Below are 27,362 nucleotides of genomic sequence, written 5' to 3'. Positions count from 1 at the left end.
CAGGATCTAGGACTGAGCAGCTCCCTCTGCAGCTGGATCCTTAGCTTCCTGTCTGACAGACGCCAAGTGGTCAGACTGGGCAGCATCACCTCATCCCCCATCACACTGAACACTGGTGCCCCACAGGGGTGTGTACTGAGCCCTCTCCTGTACTCACTCTACACCTACGACTGCACAGCCACTAACAACTCCAACATCATTGTGAAGTTTGCGGACGACACTACAGTGGTGGGTCTTATCACCAATGGTGATGAGACGGCTTACAGGGAGGAGGTCAGCGCCCTGACCCACTGGTGTCAAGACAACCATCTCACACTCAACGTCGCAAAGACAAAGGAGCTGATAGTGGACTTCCGGAGGTGCAGAGAAGTACACACCCCCATCACCATCAACGGCGCTGCTGTGGAGAGAGTGAGCAGCTTCCGGTTCCTTGGTGTACATCTGGCTGAGGATCTTACGTGGTCAGTACACACAAACAAAACAGTGAAGAAGGCGCAGCAGCGCCTCTTCTTTCTCAGGAGACTGAAAAGATTCGGCATGAGCCCCCGCATCCTCAGGACCTTCTATCACTGTGCCATTGAGAGCATCCTCACTGGATGCATCACCACCTGGTATGGCAACAGCACCGCCTACAACTGCAAAGCTCTCCAGCGAGTAGTGCGGTGCTCTGAACGGATAATTGGAGGTGAGCTTCCCTCCCTCCAAGACATCTACAGGAAGCGGTGCCTGAGGAAAGCGGGGAGGATCATCAAGGACTCCAGTCACCCCAGCCATAAACTGTTCAGACTGCTTCCATCAGGAAGGAGGTTCTGCAGCATCCGGTCCCGTACCAGCAGACTGAGAGACAGCTTCTTCCATCAGGCCATCAGACTGCTGAACACTTCATAGACACCTCAGCTTCACTACTGGAACTTTAACATTATGCACTCCATACTGTACAGTAACGCCACTGTTTTGCACATGTCTCAACTCTGTATATTTTTATATATTTTATTTATTGTTGACTCTATTTAATTTGTAAAATATGTGTACACACACACACACACACACACACACACACACACACACACACACACACACGTAGAAAAATATTTAGTATACACATCCAGAAATGCATATACTATTATATATTGTACATATATTTATTAGTTTCAGATGTAGCCATTCTTGTATTTTGCTTGTTTACATTATTGTATTTTGCACAACTCTGTTGCTTGTGAAGCTCGCACACAAGAATTTCACTCACATGTGCTGTACCAATGTACCTGCACATGTGATGTGACAATAAAAGTGATTTGATTTGATTTTGATTTGAAATTATTTTTGGAGTGGCACAAATAATTTGTGTGGCATCAAATTTGATGCAGAACAGCTGATTGTTCTGTAAATAGTTTGAAATGTTTATTTAAAAAAACGCCTTGGCTGCATTTTAAGTAAACAGCTGCAAAAAACTTTGTTTGCATAGATCAGTTACTTTTTTGAAGACGTAATTATATAATTAATTGCCCAACATTGGTCATTATATACTGTATTTTGCAGACAGAGAGTTACAGGACTCTCTCCCAGACCACAGACTCATACTCATAATACAAGTCAGAGCTTTTTTTTTTTTTTTTAAAAAAGAAAGTTGCGTTTTCAAAATTGGAGTTCAAGTTATTTTTACTTCCAATAGTGTTAACATACTACACAGGTCATGAACAAGATTTTTTTTTGAATTTTTGTTGTAAGTGGGCTAAAGGAGTTAATTAAAAAAAAGTCTAACATAAATTTAAATGTTGTAATTTGATTATTTTAATAAACCATGTAACTTGGATGGATTCAATGCTGACGTGACCACAGTGCACACGCCTGCTGTTGCTCACAGTGGTCCAAGGGACCGCTCAGAGAGTTTGTGTGTTCGCTCAGACACATGAAAAATTAGAGGGAACATTGGACCCAAGCTTCGCCCCCACAACAGGGTCCTCAACCGTCCTGGAAGAAAGTCTAGTGTGGTATTCTACTGATCAACTGAGCATGCCACCTTTCCCAGTTTGTGTCCATAAACCTCTTTGTGTGCTCCCCTGTTGATCTTCTCTCATTCCTACACTGCTCTTTTGATGGTCATGTGATCTGTACACCTAAATACAGCCCAGTTATTGTTGTTGTTCACACCTGACGCCTGGGCTCATAAGTTGTCCTCAATATCTTGCATTTCCATCCCCCGTTTCTGACTCCCTGCCATCTGTCTTCTCCTTGATATTCTTCTATAATGAAACCTGCAATCATTGCAATCACCAATGAGTCAGCTGAATGGCTAGCTTATCACTTTAACTGAAACACTGTTCAGTCTCAACTTTGCAGTTACTATTTTCATCATTTATGTTACAAGCATTTGTAAGTGCAATTTGTTTGGAGGCACAATCGTCTGATTTTTGTGTGTGACAACATTTCTGCATCTCAAGAACGGTTTAGTTTGGACTACTTGCACAATTTTGCGCTTTAAACTGACCTGCAGTTTGGTTTGGCTAAAAACTTCAGAGCAGACATTTGCCCAAATTTCTGGGCGCTTTCTTGGGTCAGCACAGCTTCTCAGTTTAATATATGAAGTGCCAGATCTTTTTGCATGTCCACTTAATTTCAGAATTTAAGAAACAATCCATGTGACTGAGGCCTGGTATCAGCTTGGCATCCTTTCATCTCTCTAGCCTTTTAGTTAATTATGCCTTACTAAAAACGTGTAAAACAGAGAGCACAATCTGTGATTAGGTATTGAAACAGCTGTTTACTCCCCAGATGTTTGTGTCCTCAAAGAAATTCCATTTTGATTTATGTGAATGTATTGTGCAGGTACTTTCTCTGCTTCGCCCTCATTGCTTGCTTTATCTGAGAACATAATCTGCCTTCTTTTAGCTTGGGGTAGGCCTCACTTTATGTTTTAAATTAAAACGCTTGAAGACAAAGTGAACTCTGGACAAGCGTGCGACCTAACTGAAGTCCAGGTGGGCTTGTTGATAATCACATTTTCACACTCATCTCGGGGCAGACCTGTGGTGTTCTGGTGCCAACCTGTCCCCTCCGTTTTTTGAGTGCCCCCCCCCACATATAAAAAGAGACGGTTTATTTTATAATATTTTAGACAACAGCATATAAAACACCATTTGCTTGCACTTGTGTGTGTGTGTGTGTGTGTGTGTGTGTGTGTGTAAAAACTGAGATGTTCAGAGGTCTTGCTTCATGGTATCGAGCAGCTCACACAAAACAGGGTCTTTGTATTTTAATGTAGGTGCTGATGTAAACCACAATTTTCAGCAAACATCTATCAGGTCATTGCACTTTTCTTTATTTTTAAAGCTTAAGTATGCGTACATGGGATATATTAAAAACTGACAAGCTGTTTGAACATATGATGTGAAATCACTTAATTAACCTGCTGGATTTGCTAAAAGTTAAAATATTTATACTACTTTGGCTAATGGGTTTTGCACATTACTCTTAGCTTAGTAAGTGGCTATTAGTGAGGGTCATGATAATCAATTCAATTGCGTAATGGGCTGACTAAGTATTTCCAGACTAAGAGAAAAAGTCAGTGAACATATCCGTTGGTTTAGGTGTAGGCTTAATCCATTTCTGAGAAAACTGAAGAGCATAAGTGAGGGTTAGTATGTGTTAATGATTTCAGTGTCATGCAGGGGAAAGTAGCATTCAGTGGAAGCTTCTCGGTGATTGTTTTAAATCCAAATATGACCCTTATTTGTGGCGCATGTTAGCATACAGTCAGCTCAGGAGTTAGTATCAGTCATGTGGTTGTCACGAGGTTGCGCACAGCATCACCGGCAAGAGGGCTTGGTTTGAGAGGTTTTTGGCATCTGTGATGTGATTTACAACCATCCACCCATGTACAGTAAGAAGCTGCACTCACAACCGTGGGCATCAGCAAGTTGGTGAAATTTAAACAAAACAGCATTCCATCTGAAACTCTCTTATTGTACCCAAAATACAAATTTTAGTGATTACATGTGGCTTCATTAATTATGTTCAAAAGGATGAATACATAACGCAAGTAATAACTTTATAATCAGTCAGTGAATGAAGGAGCTCAAGAGTGCAAATATAGTTGCAATAAAGTGACAAATATGCCCTTTTATGTCAAACAAAGACCGAAATAAGTGGCATCAGTGTGAGGATGAAAATGAGCGATCCAACCTCACACTGCAGATATCAGGGCAACGCACAGTGGGGGGGCAGGGGAGGGGGGGGTTGCAGTCTGCGCGCACAAGAGGGCTAACAACGCTGTGAGTGACAGAATCCACCCAAACTGAGGAACAGCTTCTTCCCCAGAGCTGAAGCCTGCACTGTTTGCACTATAATATAATATAATATAATATAATATAATATAATATAATATAATATAATATGTTGCTATTTAATGTTTTTTGTTCGTGTTGCAGCTGCTCTGTGAGCCAAGCTTTCGTAGTCTAAATTCAATGGAAATATATCTCTGCACCACACGATGGCGATAGATTCTCACAGTCTGTGCTCTGCTTCCGCCACCAGTCATCTTTAAATCTTTTTTTTATTCAATGAAACCTTTATTTAACTCGCAGCATTACTTTAAAAAAATCATATTTAAATACAAAAAAATAAATAAATACATGAACGACAGTAGTAGAAAATTGATAAAATAACACCAAATAAATATATTTACAAATGATAGCAACATCAATGGAATAAAACCATGAACACCAGCAGAAGGAGAAAGAGGCCTGTATCTACATTATTACTCTGGCAGCTCTCAGTCTCCATACAGACAGGACATGTTGCAGCGTAATTGCAGACAGGTGCGTGGGCCTGAGCTCCGCCCAGGCAGAATGACGAGTGGAAGAAAGCAGCAACACAATAAACATATGTAACCTTGCGGAGCCGGCCGGGCAGACATCGAGACCGTGACAGAGTGCAAAACTTTTATACTTGACAACACACACAAAAACCCCCACACACAACAAAAATCAGAATTTTTGTGATTTGGATTTTTATTTAAAGGTGAAACCTTTTTTCTTTTCTTTTTTTTGCCAGATTAGACATTTTGATTAATTTCATTGAAGTATACTTTAGTTTTTTTGTTTTACTTTGATGCTATAATAGATGTTTTTAAAATTTAGTAATATTTAATACTATATTGCATCATGGCAAAACAACAGTCTCCTCAAGCTGCTTTATACTGTAAGGTGAAAACACTACAGAAAAAGCCAGAAAACCCCAACAATCCAAAGATCCCCTTTGAGCAAGCACTGGGCGACAGTGGGGAGGAAAAACTCCCTTTAGGAAGAAACCTCCGGCAGAACCAGGCTCAAGAAGGGGCGGCCATCTGCTGCGACCGGTTGGGGGTGATGGAAAGAGAATAGAGGGAGACAAGATGAAGTATACTTCTAATGGCCTATTCCAATTGGTGGTAATACATCATAAGAATTGAGGAAAGGTGGTGTTGATGGAGACTCTGGGGAAGGCCTTCGTCTGCCAGGGTGTTTTGGAGCCACTTGAATAAATTTAGTTTGCACTGGAGGTGGACGAGGTTTAATCTGTGGAAAGATCTGAGACGGAGTCGGAGTCTCCCCATAACATCTCCCCATCACGCCTCTATGGACCAACGGTGCGAGCTTTTGTCCTTTCTGTTTTTCTAATTTAAGCTGGAGTTGAACGTCTTTCACTCTAGATTTTAGATGACCCATCTCTTTTTCTTCATTGCCAGCCTTTCTGATCATCTGGTTCACTGGTCCAATGAGCTCCTGTTTTTGTTTGAATAAAGCGTATTCGGAAGACTTTACCATATCATTGTACTGCTTTTTAAATGATTCCAGCTCCCGTGTTTTATCTAGTAAAGCTGCATCTAGATCCTTGCATCTGGTACGTAGACAGTTCAGCTGTTTTTCAAGAAACTCGGTCGTTCCAACAAAGGGGATGCCTTCCACACCGTCTGTCACGGCTGCCGAGGCGAGCCGTGTGGAGTTGGAAAAAGGACCCAAGAGCAAGCAGTGTATGAAAAGATTAGTGGAGTTTATTTACAAGGTGTCAGTGGCAGGAACAGAAAACGAATAATGAGACAAACTAACGGAAACCTAAACTGGGAAAACTAAAGAGCAACTAGAAATCCACAGGACACGGGGAGAAAGGCAGAGAGACGCAGACTGACGGAGGATACAGAGACGCAGAGAGACACAGATGAATGCAGAAAAGCGCGGACTTGCATGGAGTAATACAGACGAACCGGCAACAGGCAGGAGAACACACAGGGCTTAAATACACACACCAGTAATCAGGGGATAAGAGACAGGAGGGCAACACAGCTGGGAGAAATCAGAGCTGACGGGACAGGGGAAATGTAAACTGAACACACTCACATCAGACATGAACCTTCAGAATAAAACAGGAAATTAACAGACAGAGAACCAGACAGGACACTGAACTTGACAGGCAGACTCATGAGCAGACACAAAAACACCATGGACAGACAGAGGGAACACAGAGAAGTGGGAGCAGGCAGGCAAAGAACAGAAACCTAACAAATGGCAAAATAACAACAGAATACACACTCGGAATGAACAAAAGCATAAGGAAACACAAAACACTGAGTCCTCAGACTCAGGACCATGACACCGTCTACGTATTTCTTTTTCAAGTTGTGGAATATATCCCTAAATTCCACCTTTTCTTTTTCTCTCAAGTGACCTGCATGTGGAAATGCCTTTTCAAAGGACAAAACGCACTGGTACAATTCCTCTTGGAAGTGGCGCTTTTTCTTTTCCAGGCAATTCGTTTTTTGTGTGAATATTTCTGTTTGCTTTTTTGTGGCGCGCAGTTGCTCTTCCAGTGAGATCTTTTCAGCCAGTGCCTGATTGTGTGCCGTTTTTACTTTATGCCTGTCCACTGCTGTCTTTCTGTGTTCTTCCTTCTCTTTACTTAGTGTCACAGTTCGGCTGTGTGGCAGGCAGGAGAAGGACCCAAACGCAAACTCACAGAGTCAAAAGTTAAACTCAAAAAACACAGCTTTATTGCTGGCGTGGAGTGGGACACGAAAAACAATACAAAATAACCTAAACTGGGAAAAACTAAAGCACAAGGAGCCACAGGGAAAAATCACACAGCTATGATGGAGGACGCAACACTGACAAAGAGAAACATGGGGCTTAAATACACTGAGGGATAACGAGGGGGAATGAGCCACAGGAGGAGAGCACAGCTGAGAGTAATTAAGCAGGACGAGGCAAGGGAAGCAAAACTAGAAACATTAACATAGAACAGACTGTGAAAGTAAAACAGGAAACACACTGACGGAACTCAAGACATGTGGACTTAACAGACTGGGGGAGACAGAACATAGGGATCTGAAACATGGAACAGAAAGGCACAGTAGATCAACATGAACATAACAACGCCACAGGGGAAGAGTAAAACTGAACACGATGAACACAGAAACACCAGACCTCTTCACAATAAAACAGGAAACATAATGAGACGTAGACATGACAACCCAAACTTCACAATGTATATCAAAACGTAAAGGGAAAACAGTTTGATGAGCTGTATAGTGAACTGAAACTGAAACAAAACGAAGCCTATCATTAGGAATAGTGACTTTTTACAACTTCAGTTCTTTTTTCACTCAGTAGGTGGCAGCAAACTACAAACAATGGTTGCATTTTACACTCATCCGTTTTCATTAGAGGCAGAACCCAGAAGCACATCCAGGTTTAGGTCTACTGCTTGGTGCTACACAGAAACAGGCTGAACAGACTGGAACTCACATGAATTTGGACGAATCGAAGTAAGAATGTCACTTCTGCTCAATTGAATTGATTATCATGACCCTCACTAATAGCCACCTTAATAAGTTAAGAGCAATGTGCCAAAGTAGTATAAATATTTTAACTTTTGGAAAATCCAGCAGGTTGATTAAGTGATTTCACATCATGTGTTCAAACGGCTTGTCAGTTTTTAATATATCCCATGTGCGCATACTTAAGCTTTAAAAAAATACAGTCCAATGACCTGATAGATGTTTGCTGAACATTGTGGTTTACATCAGCACTTAAATTAAATCATACAGAACCTGTTTTGTGTGGGCTGTTCGATACCATGAAGCAAGACCTCTGAACATCTCACTTTTTACACACAAACACACACATCCAAGCAAACAGTGTTTTATGTGCTGTGAGATTTATAATATTATTTTATGCCATGTTAGACCCCTAATTAAAGATTGTGAATTATTATGTAGTTTTAGTTTGCATTATTCTCCTGAATTAGGAGAGGGTGATAACTATTGCATTTGTTAAACTGATTTGCATTACACTGCTGATTTATTGTGAATGGATGATATTGTTTCATGATGCATTATACTGCTGAGTTATAAGAAATACTGTTTGCAGAAAAGTCATCGCCTTATTTGTCTGATTAGAAGAGAACGGAACATGCTGGAGTTTTCTGCCCCATCTCAGCAGGAGCAGATAAACAGGGAGCCAAGGTCGTAGCTTAGGCGCCGTGTGAGAGAAAGCATGTGAATGTTTAGGCTTTTATGATAAGGTGGGGGCACCAGAGGCTATAAGAGTTTGATCAATGCTCCACCATTTTGAGATCTGAGGCTGTCTGCATACAGTGTCCATCTCCCACGCGTGTGATCATTAAAATCATCGTTTGACTTAACCCGGCCGGACCAGTGTTGTTATTGTGGTTTTTCCTCTTGTCTCCATCCCCAATTTTTGAACTCGTAACAGTGCTGTCGTCTAAAATATTATAAATTTGCCTAAAATAGAAGTGTTTAAAACTTCTATACAGATCCTGTGCAGCTGCAAAGCAAAAATAAAAAACTCCCTCCAGGCAGAAGCGGCCATTTTCGTATGTGGGGAAGACCCCCACAAAAACAGAGGGGACAGGCTGGCACCAGAACACCACGGATGTGCCCCGAGATGAGTGTGAAAATGTGATTATCAACAAGCCCACCTGGGCTTCAGGTAGGCCACACGCTTGTCCAGAGTTCACTTTGTCTTCAAGCTTTTTAATTTAAAACATAAACTGAGGCCTACCCCAAGCTGAAAGAAGGCAGATTATGTCCTCAGATAAAGCAAGCAATGAGGGCGAAGCAGAGAAAGTACCTGCACAATACATTCACATAAATCTAAATGGAATTTCTTTGAGGACACAAACATCTGGGGAGTAAACAGCTGTTTCAATACCTAATCACAGATGATGAGGACGAAGTCGAAGTCCTGCAAGGACTGCTGGAAACAGCAAAAGAAAAGGTGGTACGTCAGGAATTTCACAACAGCCAAGTTGTTGAATTATTATTGAAACGCCACAAAGAGGAAAAAAATAAGATGCAGCAATTTTACGAGGAAAATACTAAAAAAAACTCGAAGACAAAGCCAATGCTGCAGACAGAAAGTTAGAAGAGGTCATGGAAATGTATGATTCCAAAATAGAAAAGCTTGAGAGAACAGTAAAAAATAGTAGAGGTGTGGCCGTCAATGCGGTTAAAGAACGCGAGGAACAACATCAATCCTCGCAGTGTTGGATTGAGGGTCTTCTGACACGTAATACAAAGTTACAGGACGAAAATGAATTGATGGATAAAACCGTGAAAGAATTAACAGACGAGAAAGATCAAATGGGCAAAGTAATAGACAACCAAAAGGCCCAGAATATGGAGATCAAACGGAAATGTCAGAGAAATATTAGGGCTCTGGCCTTTGAAAAGAAAGTGAAGGCTATGGTCGAAGATGAAGTTGATTCTTTGAAAAAGAAAAATGAAGACCTAAAAAAGGCCCTAAGCACAGAGCAGGAAAACCACAGAAAGACAGCAGTGGACAGGTATAAAGTAAAAACGGCACACAATCAGGCACTGGCTGAAAAGATCTCACTGGAAGAGCAACTGCGCGCCACAAAAAAGCAAACAGAAATATTCACACAAAAAACGAATTGCCTGGAAAAGAAAAAGCGCCACTTCCAAGAGGAATTGTACCAGTGCGTTTTGTCCTTTGAAAAGGCATTTCCACATGCAGGTCACTTCAGAGAAAAAGAAAAGGTGGAATTTAGGGATATATTCCACAACTTGAAAAAGAAATACGTAGACGGTGTGGAAGGCATCCCCTTTGTTGGAACAACGAAGGAGTTTCTTGAAAAACAGCTGAACTGTCTACGTATCAGATGCAAGGATCTAGATGCAGCTTTACTAGATAAAACACGGGAGCTGGAATCATTTAAAAAGCAGTACAATGATATGGTAAAGTCTTCCGAATACGCTTTATTCAAACAAAAACAGGAGCTCATTGGACCAGTGAACCAGATGATCAGAAAAGCTGGCAATGAAGAAAAAGAGATAGGTCATCTAAAATCTAGAGTGAAAGACGTTCAACTCCAGCTTAAATTAGAAAAACAGAAAGGACAAAAGCTCGCACCGTTGGTCCATAGAGGCGTGATGGGGAGATGTTATGGGGAGACTCCGACTCCGTCTCAGATCTTTCCACAGATTAAACCTCGTCCACCTCCAGTGCAAACTAAATTTATTCAAGTGGCTCCAAAACACCCTGGCAGACGAAGGCCTTCCCCAGAGTCTCCATCAACACCACCTTTCCTCAATTCTTATGATGTATTACCACCAATTGGAATAGGCCATTAGAAGTATACTTCATCTTGTCTCCCTCTATTCTCTTTCCATCACCCCCAACCGGTCGCAGCAGATGGCCGCCCCTTCTTGAGCCTGGTTCTGCCGGAGGTTTCTTCCTAAAGGGAGTTTTTCCTCCCCACTGTCGCCCAGTGCTTGCTCAAAGGGGATCTTTGGATTGTTGGGGTTTTCTGGCTTTTTCTGTAGTGTTTTCACCTTACAGTATAACGCAGCTTGAGGAGACTGTTGTTTTGCCATGATGCAATATAGTATTAAATATGACTACATTTTAAAAACATCTATTATAGCATCAAAGTAAAACAAAAAAACTAAATGAAATGAATCAAAATGTCTAATCTGGCAAAACAAGAAAAGAAAAAAGGTTTCACCTTTAAATAAAAATCCAAATCACAAACACATTCTGATTTTTGTTGTGTGTGTTTTTTTGTGTGTGTTGTCACGTATAAAATCTTTGCACTCTGTCTCGGTGTCTGCCCGGCCGGCTCCGCAAGGCTACATATGTTTATTGTGTTGCTGCTTTCTTCCACTCGTCATTCTGCCTGGGCGGAGCTCAGGCCCACGCACCTGTCTGCAATTACGCTGCAACGTGTCCTGTCTGTATGGAGACTGAGAGCTGCCAGAGTAATAATGTAGATACAGGCCTCTTTCTCCTTCTGCTGCTGTTCATGCTTTTATTCCATTGATGTTGCTATCATTTGTAAATATATTTATTTGCTCTTATTTTATCAATTTACTGTCGTTCATGTATTTAATCTTCTTTGTATTTAAATATGATTTTTTTTAAGTAATGCCGCGAGATGGACAGTTAAATAAAGGTTTCATTGAATTAAAAAAAAGATTTAAAGATGACTGGTGGCGGAAGCAGAGCACAGACTGTCTGTGAGAATCTATCGCCATCGTGTGGTGCAGAGATATATTGCCATTGAATTTAGACAACGAAAGCTTGGCTCACAGAGCAGCTGCAACACGAACAAAAAACATTAAATAGCAACATGATATATTATATTATATTATATTATATTATATTATATTATATTATATTTATAGCTGTCGAAATTAACGCGTTAATTGCGATAATTAAATTTTGGAATTAATTACGTTAGAATATTTAACTATTTAGCGCAACACGCAGATAAGTCGCTCCCATAATTCCACTTGATTTGTTTACCGCGCCACTGAAAATGGAGAAGCAGGAAGCGGATGGCCTTCTGGATGGGGAATTTAAATACAAGAAGAACATAGATGGGACAATAAACAAACGCGTTGTAATTTGCACTCACTGTAGTAAAGAGTTTCAATTTCACCGTTCAAATTCGACCTTAAAATACCACCTTAATGCCAAACACGCGTTTGTCGGGGCAGCAGCTTCACCCGGCCTGCGTCAGACCACTCTTAGTGAACGCAGGCCACTCGGTAAGTCTTCTTTGGACAAACTGACCGACAATATAGCCAAATGGATAGCAAAGGACTGCAGACCGCTAAGCATTGTGGAGGACAAGGGCTTTGCGGATGTTTTAAAGGTTGCATCTCAGGACGCGTCCTACAAGCCCCCAGCGAGAAGCACAATAACAATTCGAATCCACGAACTGTATGAAACGGAGAAAAAGAAAAAAGAAGAGGCTTTAGTTCACACAGAATGCGTGGCTCTGACAGGAGACCACTGGACATCATTGAGTAATGACAATTACCTGGGAGTTACTGCGCATTTAATCACTGAAGCCTGGGGTCTGACATCCTTTGCGCTGACTATAATGAAAACGGAAGAGCGGCACTTTGCGGAGGCTTGTGCAGAGCAGTTCCAGACTGTTGCTCGCAGGTGGAGAATTGAGGAGAAGGTGACAACAGTAGGCACGGACAGTGCGCGCAATATGATCGCCGCGGCTCGCATCATGCCATTCAATCACATGCCGTGTACCGCGCACATTCTACAGAGATGCATCACAGTGAGTCTCGCAGACAGTGGCTTTGTCACTGCGCTGGCCAAATGCCGCAAAATTGTTGGCCATTTTAAGCACAGCCCAGCAAACACAGCAGAGCTGAACGCAGAGCAGGTGTCACTGGGGCGCAAGCAGGAGCCGTTGGCCCAGGACGTGCCTACGCGCTGGAACTCCACGCTGGAGATGGTGAAGCGCTTGATCCGCAACCAAACTGCAGTAACCGCGACTCTGGATAAACAAAAGCATAAACTTGTCCTCCTGACGCCTCCAGAGTGGGACAAACTCCAGAGACTGGAGACACTTCTAGAGCCCTGCAGGTGAGCCTGTCATTGTGACCATAATTGTAGGTTTAGATTAAATGTATCAAACATACATCTTAAATCAGTTTTGTTATTATGAAAATGTCTTATTTAAAAAATAAATGAAATCAAATATTTTATTAATATTACCTAGTATTAAAAAGCTTTTTTTAATTTGCTGTCTTATCTGTGTGTGTGTGTGTGTGTAAATGGCCTGCATTTGTATAGCGCTTTTCTAGTCCATAGGACCCCAAAGCGCTTTACACTACATTCAGTCATTCACCCATTCACGCACACATTCACACACTGGCGATGGCAAGCTACATTGTAGCCACAGCTGCCCTGGGGCGCACTGACAGAGGCGAGGCTGCCGGACACAGGCGCCACCGGGCCCTCTGACCACCACCAGTAGGCAAACACGGGGTTAGTATCTTGCCCAAGGATATTTGGCATGCAGCCAGGAGGCAGCCTGGGATCGAACCACCGACCTTCTGATTAGTGGCTGACCTGCTCTGCCACCTGAGCTACAGCCACCCCATGTGTGTATGTGTGTATTCCACTGCAGATATGTGACTGAACTGCTGGGAGGAGAGGCCTACGTCTCCTGCTCTGTAGTTCTACCAGCCTTCTGCCACCTGCGCCGTGTCATGGAAGTAACTGATGAGGACCCTGCATATGTGGTGAGGTTTAAAGAGAAGTTTAAGGAAGACCTTGCTTCCCGCCAGGAACATACCAACTATGCATGGCTCCAGATCGCAACTGCACTGGACCCACGTTTTAAAGACCTACGCAGTGTGCCCAAGACTGACAGAGAAGCAGTGTGGACCACACTGGCAGGCATGCTGCATGAAGACTCTCCTAGAAGATCACACACTGCAGAAGAAGGTCCAGCCAAGAAGAGGCTGAGCCTGCTGCAGATGGACTCTGACTCTGAGTCAGAGGAGGAGGTACAGCAGGACAGAGCCATACAGCGCTACAGAGCAGAGCCCTGCACTGCCTTAGAGGACTGTCCCTTACAGTGGTGGGCAGCTCATGCAGGAGCCCACAGCCAGCTGGCCCGCCTTGCTCGCAGATACCTGGCCACTCCTGCCTCCACATTTTGCCTGTTGAATTAGGCCTATGTTCTGTGAACTTGAAGATGTATATGGATAAAACAATGTGCTAGATTTAAACGGGTGGAAAACATTCAGTAAAAATCCCTCACAATTATTTGAAGCCCTGTTCTGCTTGTACTGCTTGTACTCACAATTAATAATAAATAAAACAAACAAGTGTGTTAAAAACCACTATCTGTCCCGATTTTTACACATATATACACACATATACACATATATTTCGAGTTGCGATTAATACATTTTTAGGCTGTGATTAATTCGCTTCCAGCACAACACCCAGCCTACGTCAGACCACGCTGAGTGAACGCAGGCCACTCAGCGTGGTCTTAGCATTAAATAACACTAACAAGTGTGTAAAAATCCGCTATCTGTCCGTATGTTTGCACACATTTTGGTCATATTTCGAGTTGTGATTAATCATGATTAATTAATTTTTAGGCTGTGATTAATCTGATTAAAAATTTTAATCATTTGACAGCCCTAATTATATTATATTATATTATATTATATTATATTATATTATATTATATTATATTATATTATAGTGCAAACAGTGCAGGCTTCAGCTCTGGGGAACAAGCTGTTCCTCAGTTTGGGTGGATTCCGTCACTCACAGCGTTGTTAGCCCTCTTGTGCGCGCAGACTGCAACCCCCCCACTGTGCTTTGCCCTGATATCTGCAGTGTGAGGTTGGATCGCTCATTCTCATCCTCACACTGATGCCACTTATTTCGGTCTTTGTTTGACATAAAAGGGCATATTTGTCACTTTATTGCAACTATATTTGCACTCTTGAGCTCCTTCATTCACTGACTGATCATAAAGTTATTACTTGCGTTATGTATTCATCCGTTTGAACATAATTAATGAAGCCACATGTAATCACTAAAATTTGTATTTTGGGTACAATAAGAGAGTTTCAGATGGAATGCTGTTTTGTTTTGTTTAAATTTCACCAACTTGCTGATGCCCACGGTTGTGAGTGCGGCTTCTTGCTGTACACGGGTGGATGGTTGTAAATCACATCACAGATGCCAAAAACCTCTCAAACCAAGCCCCCTTGCCGGTGATGCTGTGCGCAACCTCGTGACGGAGTCAAGCATATTCAAAACACCCCCTCACCTCCCGTGTCAAACTCAAATGTCAGCCTATTTCATGTGTCACTTTTGGAGCAGTTGCCATCCCGACGAGCCATGGAGAAGTTCGTGTTTGTGTTATTTTACTTATTTGGTGTTCTGGTGTGTTTGGGCACCGGTCAGCACCATCGTGTTGAGCACGTGTTGGACCGTGGACACACCGGATTCAGTGGGAGAATAACGGTCAGGTGTACAGTTTACTGAGCACTGGGACTCAGTATCGTTTACCAGCACAGACACGGAGACGCGCTCAGCTTCTATTGAGAGCAAACAACCAAGTGAACCCTCCGGCTGCGTCCAGTAGACGAGACACACCGTCTGGGCCGGGAGCTTTCCGAGCATTCAGACTCTTAAACTGCTTCCTCGCATCTGCTTCATGAATATGAAGGGTTGTGGTGGGAGGAGGTGGTGTGAAATCCTCTTTTGTGTGGGGTGAGGAGGGGGGTGTTGTAAAAGTCCCCAAGAGCAATGATGAGAGAGTCCGGGAATGTCCGCTCCATGTGCAGTATCTGCTCCGCGAGTGCGCACTGAGCTGCCTGCGCATCCGCATCTGGCGGGATGTAAACAGCGGCCAAGATGAATGAAGCAAACTCCCGCGGAGAATAAAACGGTTTGCAGTGAATAAAAAGGTATTCCAGAGAGGAAGAGCAGTGCTGAGCAATCACTGTTACATCTGTGCACCAGCCACTATTAATGTAGAAGCAGACACGTCCACCTGTGGTCTTACCAGAGAGAGAGGCCTGCCGGTCCGCGCGCAGCAGATGAAAGCCCTCCAGCTTGAGCGCGCTGTCCGGGATGTCCTCACAGAGCCACGACTCCGTAAAACACAAGACACAGGAGGAGGCAACGTCTCTGTTCATGCTTCTCATCAGGGCCAGCTCGTCCATCTCATTCCTGAGTGAGCGTACGTTGGAAAGGAAGATCCCAGGAAGAGCAGTTCGCAGTCCGCGTCTCCTCAGACGCACGAGTGCGCCGGCTCGCTTTCCTCGCTTTCGGCGTCTCACTTTCCTGATCAGAGTCTGCAGTAAATCTGCCGCAGATGCGACAAATATTGGAAGTAAATCCACAGGTGTTGTAGTCCTGTAGTTAAGAAGCTCTTCTCTAGTGTAAGAATATCCAGAGGAGTGCCCAGACACAGAAGTTATGCACAAAAACAAAACAGAAGTAACGCACTGAAGCACCGGGGCATCCATACGCGGCGGCGCCATCTTGGAACAAGGGACTTGTCTTTGAAAGGTAGAGTGTTAATTACTAAAGCTGAAGGGATATCCCGATGAACATATGCTGCTCTCTCCTTACATCTGGATAAGAAAAGTAGTAAAGATATTGACCGTATGCTCTTTAATTTTATATGGAAAAACCGTACGCACTATATTAGAAAAACTGTTGTGATGAATAAGTACGAATCAGGTGGGCTTAACGTCTTAGACTTTTCTACTTTAAATAACACTTTCAAAATTAATTGGGCCAAACATTTTCTTAAAACCCTACCTCTATCTGGAACTTTATACCATACCACATTTTCTCTCGTTTTGGTGGCTTTACTTTTATTTGAAATTGTAATTACAATGTTGAGAAAGTCCCTGTAAAGCTTTCATCCTTCCATAAGCAGGTCCTCTTAGCGTGGACCCTCATTTATAAACACAACTTCTCACCTCACAAATACCTTATCTGGAACAACAGAGATATTTTATAGAAAAATAAATCACTTTTCCTGGAAACTTGGCTCCAAAATGGGATCCTATTGGTGGCTCAGCTGGTTAGTAAAGAGGGACAACTACTTACTTACAACGACTTTATTGCACTATATAATTTTCCAATCAGTGTTCCAGATATCAAGCGGAAGACAGTCTGGATGGTCCCCCATAAATATTTGATTGTAAATAAGGTGAAAGAAGTCTCTTTTAAAATTCGACATACATGTTATCCAGCCAGTCACTACATGGTCAAATTCAAAAGGGACATAAATACTAATTGTACTTTCTGTGGGGGATCATCCAGAAACGGTGACACATCTTTTTTGGTACTGTTCTTTTACACAGAGATTCTGGAAGGAATTTAGCAGCTTTGTTATTGTCCATATTTTAAGGGAGTTTTCTTTACGATGGGAAAATGTTTTATTCTGTTTCTTTAAGTTCCCCAAGAAGTATGAGAAATGTTTTTTATGATAAATTTCTTAATACTTTTAGCTAAATTTTTTATCCATAAATGTAAGTTTACTAACAAAACACCATATTTCTGTCATTATTTTAAGGATGTGCACATGCACATACAATCAATATCAGACTGCACCAACAAAAAGGCTCTCACAACAATATATGTATGTGAATTTTTGCGTGTATTCTTATAATTGTTACCTTTTTCTTTCACCCTTGGCTTTTTGTGTTCATGTTCTGTTGTATACTTCATCTGTTCGTATGTTGTATACTCATTGTTTGTTAAATAAAGTTTTAAAAAAAAAAGACACGCTTTGTTTAGACCCCCAAAATCCTTTCCACGCCCACCCCCGTGACATCACGCTCCAAAGCCCTGTTACGTCACAGAACGTGGTGATGTCATAGTGACAGTCCTTTCATCCTTTGATGTTCAAGTCTATAAATAGAGGACAGCTGTCAAAGGGAATTCATTAAGCTATCGTTTTGTTGGAGTGATACAGCACATAAAAAAGCAGAAATGAGTTCGAAAGCTAACAAAGACAGAAATGTTAATTTCTCGAAAACAATGGTTAAAAAAAGTGAAAAAGAAAAAGAAACATATGCCAGACAGTTCGAGCAAAGACTGCAGCCAATGATCGACGAGGTTGAAAAGCTCAAAACTGAGCTTGACTACTTCAAAAACCTGCATACAGTCAATAAGAAACGGATCGAGGATCTAACAAAAGAAAACAATGAACTTTTGCAGAATAATAAGCTGCTGGGTTCGGTCTTGGATGACAGGACAAACATCGCAGACAGGTTGGACTCGATAAAAGATGACCACGAAGCTCTGGTAAAGTTCCGCGCAGAGACGGAGAAAACTCTGGCTGAGCTTAAAGAAAAACACGAGGACGAAGTCCAAGTCCTGCAAGGACTGCTGGAAACAGAGAAAGAAAAGGTGGCACGTCAGCAATTTCACAACAGCCAAGTTGTTGAATTATTATTGAAACGCCACAAAGAGGAAAAAAATAAGATGCAGCAGTTTTACCAGGAAAATACTAAAAAACTGGAAAACAAAGCAAATGCTGCAGACAGGAAGTTAGAAGAGGTGATCAACATGTATGACTCCAAAATAGAAAAGCTGCAGACGGCAGTAAAAAATAGTAGAGGTGTGACCGTCAATGCGGTTAAGGAACGCGAGGAAGAACGTCAATCCTCGCAGGGTTGGATTGACGGTGTTTTGTGGCATAATACACAGTTACAAGACGAAAATGAATTTATGGTTAAAAACATGAAAGAATTAACAGAGGAGAAAGGTCAAATGGGCAAAGTGATAGACGACCAAAAGGCCCAGAATATGGCGATCAAGCAGAAATGCCAGAGTAATATTAGAGCTCTGGCCTTGGAAAAGAAAATGAAGGCTATGCTTGAAGACGAAGTTGATTCTTTGAAAAAGAAAATTGAAGACGTCAAAAAGGCCCTAAGCACAGAGCAGGAAAACCACAGAAAGACAGCAGTGGACCGGCACAAAGTAAAAGCGGCACACAATCAGGCACTGGCTGAAAAGGTGGCGCTGGAAGAGAAACTGCGCTCCACAAAAAAGCAACGGGAAAGATTTATATCCAAAGTGAATTGGCTGGAGAAGAAAGAGCGCTACTTCCAAGAGGAATTGTGCCAGTGCGTTTTGTCCTTTGAAAAGGCATTTCCACATGAAGGTCACTTGAGAGGAAAAGAAAAGGTGGAATTTAGGGATATGTTCCACTACTTGAAAAAGAAATACGTAGACGGAGTGGAAGGCACCCCCTTTGTTGGAACAACGAAGGAGTTTCTTGAAAAACAGCTGAACTGTCTACGTATCAGATGCAAGGATCTAGATGCAGCTTTACTAGATAAAACACGGGAGCTGGAATCATTTAAAAAGCAGTACAATGACATGGTAAAGTCTTCCGAGTACGCTTTATTCCGACAAAGAGAGGAGCTCATTGGACCAGTGAACCAGATTATCCAAAAGGCTGCCAATGAAGAAAAAGAGATAGGTCATCTAAAATCTAGAGTGAAAGACGCTCAACTCCAGCTTAAATTAGAAAAACAGAAAGGACAAAAGCTGGCATCGTTGGACCATAGAAGCATGATGGGGAGATGTTCTGAGGAGACTCCGTCTCAGATTAATCCTCGTCCACTTCCAGGGAAAACTACATTTATTCAGGTACGTCCAAGACACCCTGGCAGAAGTGCAGGTATGGCTTCCCCAGTGAATCCTCCTGTAGAGTCTCCATCAACACCACCTTTCCTCAATTCTGATGATGGATTACCACCAGTTGATTGTTAAAAATTAACTGCTAAAATAGGCCATTAGAAGTATACTTCATCTTGTCTCCCTATATCATGGGTGGGCATTCTCAGTCCACGAGGGCCGGTGTCCCTGCAGGTTTTAGATCTCACCTTGGCTCAACACACCTGAATCACATGATTAGTTCGTTACCAGGCCTCTGGAGAACTTCAGGACATGTTGAGGAGCTAATTTAGCCGTTTAAATCAGCTGTGTTGGTTCGAGGACACATCTAAAACCTGCAGGGACACCGGCCCTCGTGGACTGAGATTGCCCACCCACCCCCAACCGGTCGCAGCAGATGGCCGCCCCTTCTTGAGCCTGGTTCTGCCGGAGGTTTCTTCCTAAAGGGAGTTTTTCCTCCCCACTGTCGCCCAGTGCTTGCTCAAAGGGGATCATTGGATTGTTGGGGTTTTCTGGCTTTTACTGTAGTGTTTTTACCTTACAGTATAAAGCAGCTTGAGGAGACTGTTGTTTTGCCATGATGCAATATAGTATTAAATATGACTACATTTTAAAAACATCTATTATAGCATCAAAGTAAAACAAAAAAACTAAATGAAATGAATCAAAATGTCTAATCTGGCAAAACAAGAAAAGAAAAAAGGTTTCACCTTTAAATAAAAATCCAAATCACAAACACATTCTGATTTTTGTTGTGTGTGTTTTTTTGTGTATGTTGTCACGTATAAAATCGTTGCACTCTGTCTCGGTGTCTGCCCGGCCGGCTCCGCAAGGCTACATATGTTTATTGTGTTGCTGCTTTCTTCCACTCGTCATTCTGCCTGGGCGGAGCTCAGGCCCACGCACCTGTCTGCAATTACGCTGCAACGTGTCCTGTCTGTATGGAGACTGAGAGCTGCCAGAGTAATAATGTAGATACAGGCCTCTTTCTCCTTCTGCTGCTGTTCATGCTTTTATTCCATTGATGTTGCTATCATTTGTAAATATATTTATTTGCTCTTATTTTATCAATTTACTGTCGTTCATGTATTTAATCTTCTTTGTATTTAAATATGATTTTTTTTAAGTAATGCCGCGAGATGGACAGTTAAATAAAGGTTTCATTGAATTAAAAAAAAAGATTTAAAGATGACTGGTGGCGGAAGCAGAGCACAGACTGTCTGTGAGAATCTATCGCCATCGTGTGGTGCAGAGATATATTGCCATTGAATTTAGACAACGAAAGCTTGGCTCACAGAGCAGCTGCAACACGAACAAAAAACATTAAATAGCAACATGATATATTATATTATATTATATTATATTATATTATATTATATTATATTATATTTATAGCTGTCGAAATTAACGCGTTAATTGCGATAATTAAATTTTGGAATTAATTACGTTAGAATATTTAACTATTTAGCGCAACACGCAGATAAGTCGCTCCCATAATTCCACTTGATTTGTTTACCGCGCCACTGAAAATGGAGAAGCAGGAAGCGGATGGCCTTCTGGATGGGGAATTTAAATACAAGAAGAACATAGATGGGACAATAAACAAACGCGTTGTAATTTGCACTCACTGTAGTAAAGAGTTTCAATTTCACCGTTCAAATTCGACCTTAAAATACCACCTTAATGCCAAACACGCGTTTGTCGGGGCAGCAGCTTCACCCGGCCTGCGTCAGACCACTCTTAGTGAACGCAGGCCACTCGGTAAGTCTTCTTTGGACAAACTGACCGACAATATAGCCAAATGGATAGCAAAGGACTGCAGACCGCTAAGCATTGTGGAGGACAAGGGCTTTGCGGATGTTTTAAAGGTTGCATCTCAGGACGCGTCCTACAAGCCCCCAGCGAGAAGCACAATAACAATTCGAATCCACGAACTGTATGAAACGGAGAAAAAGAAAAAAGAAGAGGCTTTAGTTCACACAGAATGCGTGGCTCTGACAGGAGACCACTGGACATCATTGAGTAATGACAATTACCTGGGAGTTACTGCGCATTTAATCACTGAAGCCTGGGGTCTGACATCCTTTGCGCTGACTATAATGAAAACGGAAGAGCGGCACTTTGCGGAGGCTTGTGCAGAGCAGTTCCAGACTGTTGCTCGCAGGTGGAGAATTGAGGAGAAGGTGACAACAGTAGGCACGGACAGTGCGCGCAATATGATCGCCGCGGCTCGCATCATGCCATTCAATCACATGCCGTGTACCGCGCACATTCTACAGAGATGCATCACAGTGAGTCTCGCAGACAGTGGCTTTGTCACTGCGCTGGCCAAATGCCGCAAAATTGTTGGCCATTTTAAGCACAGCCCAGCAAACACAGCAGAGCTGAACGCAGAGCAGGTGTCACTGGGGCGCAAGCAGGAGCCGTTGGCCCAGGACGTGCCTACGCGCTGGAACTCCACGCTGGAGATGGTGAAGCGCTTGATCCGCAACCAAACTGCAGTAACCGCGACTCTGGATAAACAAAAGCATAAACTTGTCCTCCTGACGCCTCCAGAGTGGGACAAACTCCAGAGACTGGAGACACTTCTAGAGCCCTGCAGGTGAGCCTGTCATTGTGACCATAATTGTAGGTTTAGATTAAATGTATCAAACATACATCTTAAATCAGTTTTGTTATTATGAAAATGTCTTATTTAAAAAATAAATGAAATCAAATATTTTATTAATATTACCTAGTATTAAAAAGCTTTTTTTAATTTGCTGTCTTATCTCTCTCTCTCTCTGTGTGTGTGTGTGTGTGTGTGTGTGTGTGTGTGTGTGTGTGTGTGTGTGTGTGTGTGTATTCCACTGCAGATATGTGACTGAACTGCTGGGAGGAGAGGCCTACGTCTCCTGCTCTGTAGTTCTACCAGCCTTCTGCCACCTGCGCCGTGTCATGGAAGTAACTGATGAGGACCCTGCATATGTGGTGAGGTTTAAAGAGAAGTTTAAGGAAGACCTTGCTTCCCGCCAGGAACATACCAACTATGCATGGCTCCAGATCGCAACTGCACTGGACCCACGTTTTAAAGACCTACGCAGTGTGCCCAAGACTGACAGAGAAGCAGTGTGGACCACACTGGCAGGCATGCTGCATGAAGACTCTCCTAGAAGATCACACACTGCAGAAGAAGGTCCAGCCAAGAAGACTGCAACCCCCCCACTGTGCTTTGCCCTGATATCTGCAGTGTGAGGTTGGATCGCTCATTCTCATCCTCACACTGATGCCACTTATTTCGGTCTTTGTTTGACATAAAAGGGCATATTTGTCACTTTATTGCAACTATATTTGCACTCTTGAGCTCCTTCATTCACTGACTGATCATAAAGTTATTACTTGCGTTATGTATTCATCCGTTTGAACATAATTAATGAAGCCACATGTAATCACTAAAATTTGTATTTTGGGTACAATAAGAGAGTTTCAGATGGAATGCTGTTTTGTTTTGTTTAAATTTCACCAACTTGCTGATGCCCACGGTTGTGAGTGCGGCTTCTTGCTGTACATGGGTGGATGGTTGTAAATCACATCACAGATGCCAAAAACCTCTCAAACCAAGCCCCCTTGCCGGTGATGCTGTGCGCAACCTCGTGACGGAGTCAAGCATATTCAAAACACCCCCTCACCTCCCGTGTCAAACTCAAATGTCAGCCTATTTCATGTGTCACTTTTGGAGCAGTTGCCATCCCGACGAGCCATGGAGAAGTTCGTGTTTGTGTTATTTTACTTATTTGGTGTTCTGGTGTGTTTGGGCACCGGTCAGCACCATCGTGTTGAGCACGTGTTGGACCGTGGACACACCGGATTCAGTGGGAGAATAACGGTCAGGTGTACAGTTTACTGAGCACTGGGACTCAGTATCGTTTACCAGCACAGACACGGAGACGCGCTCAGCTTCTATTGAGAGCAAACAACCAAGTGAACCCTCCGGCTGCGTCCAGTAGACGAGACACACCGTCTGGGCCGGGAGCTTTCCGAGCATTCAGACTCTTAAACTGCTTCCTCGCATCTGCTTCATGAATATGAAGGGTTGTGGTGGGAGGAGGTGGTGTGAAATCCTCTTTTGTGTGGGGTGAGGAGGGGGGTGTTGTAAAAGTCCCCAAGAGCAATGATGAGAGAGTCCGGGAATGTCCGCTCCATGTGCAGTATCTGCTCCGCGAGTGCGCACTGAGCTGCCTGCGCATCCGCATCTGGCGGGATGTAAACAGCGGCCAAGATGAATGAAGCAAACTCCCGCGGAGAATAAAACGGTTTGCAGTGAATAAAAAGGTATTCCAGAGAGGAAGAGCAGTGCTGAGCAATCACTGTTACATCTGTGCACCAGCCACTATTAATGTAGAAGCAGACACGTCCACCTGTGGTCTTACCAGAGAGAGAGGCCTGCCGGTCCGCGCGCAGCAGATGAAAGCCCTCCAGCTTGAGCGCGCTGTCCGGGATGTCCTCACAGAGCCACGACTCCGTAAAACACAAGACACAGGAGGAGGCAACGTCTCTGTTCATGCTTCTCATCAGGGCCAGCTCGTCCATCTCATTCCTGAGTGAGCGTACGTTGGAAAGGAAGATCCCAGGAAGAGCAGTTCGCAGTCCGCGTCTCCTCAGACGCACGAGTGCGCCGGCTCGCTTTCCTCGCTTTCGGCGTCTCACTTTCCTGATCAGAGTCTGCAGTAAATCTGCCGCAGATGCGACAAATATTGGAAGTAAATCCACAGGTGTTGTAGTCCTGTAGTTAAGAAGCTCTTCTCTAGTGTAAGAATATCCAGAGGAGTGCCCAGACACAGAAGTTATGCACAAAAACAAAACAGAAGTAACGCACTGAAGCACCGGGGCATCCATACGCGGCGGCGCCATCTTGGAACAAGGGACTTGTCTTTGAAAGGTAGAGTGTTAATTACTAAAGCTGAAGGGATATCCCGATGAACATATGCTGCTCTCTCCTTACATCTGGATAAGAAAAGTAGTAAAGATATTGACCGTATGCTCTTTAATTTTATATGGAAAAACCGTACGCACTATATTAGAAAAACTGTTGTGATGAATAAGTACGAATCAGGTGGGCTTAACGTCTTAGACTTTTCTACTTTAAATAACACTTTCAAAATTAATTGGGCCAAACATTTTCTTAAAACCCTACCTCTATCTGGAACTTTATACCATACCACATTTTCTCTCGTTTTGGTGGCTTTACTTTTATTTGAAATTGTAATTACAATGTTGAGAAAGTCCCTGTAAAGCTTTCATCCTTCCATAAGCAGGTCCTCTTAGCGTGGACCCTCATTTATAAACACAACTTCTCACCTCACAAATACCTTATCTGGAACAACAGAGATATTTTATAGAAAAATAAATCACTTTTCCTGGAAACTTGGCTCCAAAATGGGATCCTATTGGTGGCTCAGCTGGTTAGTAAAGAGGGACAACTACTTACTTACAACGACTTTATTGCACTATATAATTTTCCAATCAGTGTTCCAGATATCAAGCGGAAGACAGTCTGGATGGTCCCCCATAAATATTTGATTGTAAATAAGGTGAAAGAAGTCTCTTTTAAAATTCGACATACATGTTATCCAGCCAGTCACTACATGGTCAAATTCAAAAGGGACATAAATACTAATTGTACTTTCTGTGGGGATCATCCAGAAACGGTGACACATCTTTTTTGGTACTGTTCTTTTACACAGAGATTCTGGAAGGAATTTAGCAGCTTTGTTATTGTCCATATTTTAAGGGAGTTTTCTTTACGATGGGAAAATGTTTTATTCTGTTTCTTTAAGTTCCCCAAGAAGTATGAGAAATGTTTTTTATGATAAATTTCTTAATACTTTTAGCTAAATTTTTTATCCATAAATGTAAGTTTACTAACAAAACACCATATTTCTGTCATTATTTTAAGGATGTGCACATGCACATACAATCAATATCAGACTGCACCAACAAAAAGGCTCTCACAACAATATATGTATGTGAATTTTTGCGTGTATTCTTATAATTGTTACCTTTTTCTTTCACCCTTGGCTTTTTGTGTTCATGTTCTGTTGTATACTTCATCTGTTCGTATGTTGTATACTCATTGTTTGTTAAATAAAGTTTTAAAAAAAGACACGCTTTGTTTAGACCCCCAAAATCCTTTCCACGCCCACCCCCGTGACATCACGCTCCAAAGCCCTGTTACGTCACAGAACGTGGTGATGTCATAGTGACAGTCCTTTCATCCTTTGATGTTCAAGTCTATAAATAGAGGACAGCTGTCAAAGGGAATTCATTAAGCTATCGTTTTGTTGGAGTGATACAGCACATAAAAAAGCAGAAATGAGTTCGAAAGCTAACAAAGACAGAAATGTTAATTTCTCGAAAACAATGGTTAAAAAAAGTGAAAAAGAAAAAGAAACATATGCCAGACAGTTCGAGCAAAGACTGCAGCCAATGATCGACGAGGTTGAAAAGCTCAAAACTGAGCTTGACTACTTCAAAAACCTGCATACAGTCAATAAGAAACGGATCGAGGATCTAACAAAAGAAAACAATGAACTTTTGCAGAATAATAAGCTGCTGGGTTCGGTCTTGGATGACAGGACAAACATCGCAGACAGGTTGGACTCGATAAAAGATGACCACGAAGCTCTGGTAAAGTTCCGCGCAGAGACGGAGAAAACTCTGGCTGAGCTTAAAGAAAAACACGAGGACGAAGTCCAAGTCCTGCAAGGACTGCTGGAAACAGAGAAAGAAAAGGTGGCACGTCAGCAATTTCACAACAGCCAAGTTGTTGAATTATTATTGAAACGCCACAAAGAGGAAAAAAATAAGATGCAGCAGTTTTACCAGGAAAATACTAAAAAACTGGAAAACAAAGCAAATGCTGCAGACAGGAAGTTAGAAGAGGTGATCAACATGTATGACTCCAAAATAGAAAAGCTGCAGACGGCAGTAAAAAATAGTAGAGGTGTGACCGTCAATGCGGTTAAGGAACGCGAGGAAGAACGTCAATCCTCGCAGGGTTGGATTGACGGTGTTTTGTGGCATAATACACAGTTACAAGACGAAAATGAATTTATGGTTAAAAACATGAAAGAATTAACAGAGGAGAAAGGTCAAATGGGCAAAGTGATAGACGACCAAAAGGCCCAGAATATGGCGATCAAGCAGAAATGCCAGAGTAATATTAGAGCTCTGGCCTTGGAAAAGAAAATGAAGGCTATGCTTGAAGACGAAGTTGATTCTTTGAAAAAGAAAATTGAAGACGTCAAAAAGGCCCTAAGCACAGAGCAGGAAAACCACAGAAAGACAGCAGTGGACCGGCACAAAGTAAAAGCGGCACACAATCAGGCACTGGCTGAAAAGGTGGCGCTGGAAGAGAAACTGCGCTCCACAAAAAAGCAACGGGAAAGATTTATATCCAAAGTGAATTGGCTGGAGAAGAAAGAGCGCTACTTCCAAGAGGAATTGTGCCAGTGCGTTTTGTCCTTTGAAAAGGCATTTCCACATGAAGGTCACTTGAGAGGAAAAGAAAAGGTGGAATTTAGGGATATGTTCCACTACTTGAAAAATAAATACGTAGACGGAGTGGAAGGCACCCCCTTTGTTGGAACAACGAAGGAGTTTCTTGAAAAACAGCTGAACTGTCTACGTATCAGATGCAAGGATCTAGATGCAGCTTTACTAGATAAAACACGGGAGCTGGAATCATTTAAAAAGCAGTACAATGACATGGTAAAGTCTTCCGAGTACGCTTTATTCCGACAAAGAGAGGAGCTCATTGGACCAGTGAACCAGATTATCCAAAAGGCTGCCAATGAAGAAAAAGAGATAGGTCAT

The 27,362-nt window shown here is 42.5% G+C and overlaps 1 protein-coding gene and 1 long non-coding RNA gene across 9 annotated transcripts in view; both read left to right on the top strand.

Annotated features, from left to right (window-relative positions):
• LOC309704381 (uncharacterized protein) overlaps window positions 1-19,708 on the top strand; it is a 119,507-nt gene extending 99,799 nt beyond the window's left edge. For all 8 annotated transcript variants that reach the window (XM_082529494.1, XM_082529495.1, XM_082529493.1 and 5 more), the window contains one exon: window positions 18,445-19,708. In XM_082529494.1, coding sequence (XP_082385620.1) covers window positions 18,445-19,604 — 1,160 coding nt within the window. In that variant the 3' untranslated portion in view covers window positions 19,605-19,708. The remainder of the gene's footprint in view (window positions 1-18,444) is intronic.
• LOC309704276 lies at window positions 12,694-14,176 on the top strand. Its single transcript, XR_014276181.1, has 2 exons — window positions 12,694-12,908; window positions 13,119-14,176. It is a non-coding gene; the product is annotated as an uncharacterized lncRNA (long non-coding RNA).
• Window positions 19,709-27,362: the final 7,654 nt, after the last annotated feature.

Source organism: Aulonocara stuartgranti, assembly GCF_965226115.1.
Source record: "Aulonocara stuartgranti genome assembly, chromosome: 4".
Taxonomy (NCBI): Eukaryota; Metazoa; Chordata; class Actinopteri; order Cichliformes; family Cichlidae; genus Aulonocara; species Aulonocara stuartgranti.
Note: the sequence above shows the minus strand (reverse complement) of the source record. Positions and strands in the feature narration are given on the sequence as shown.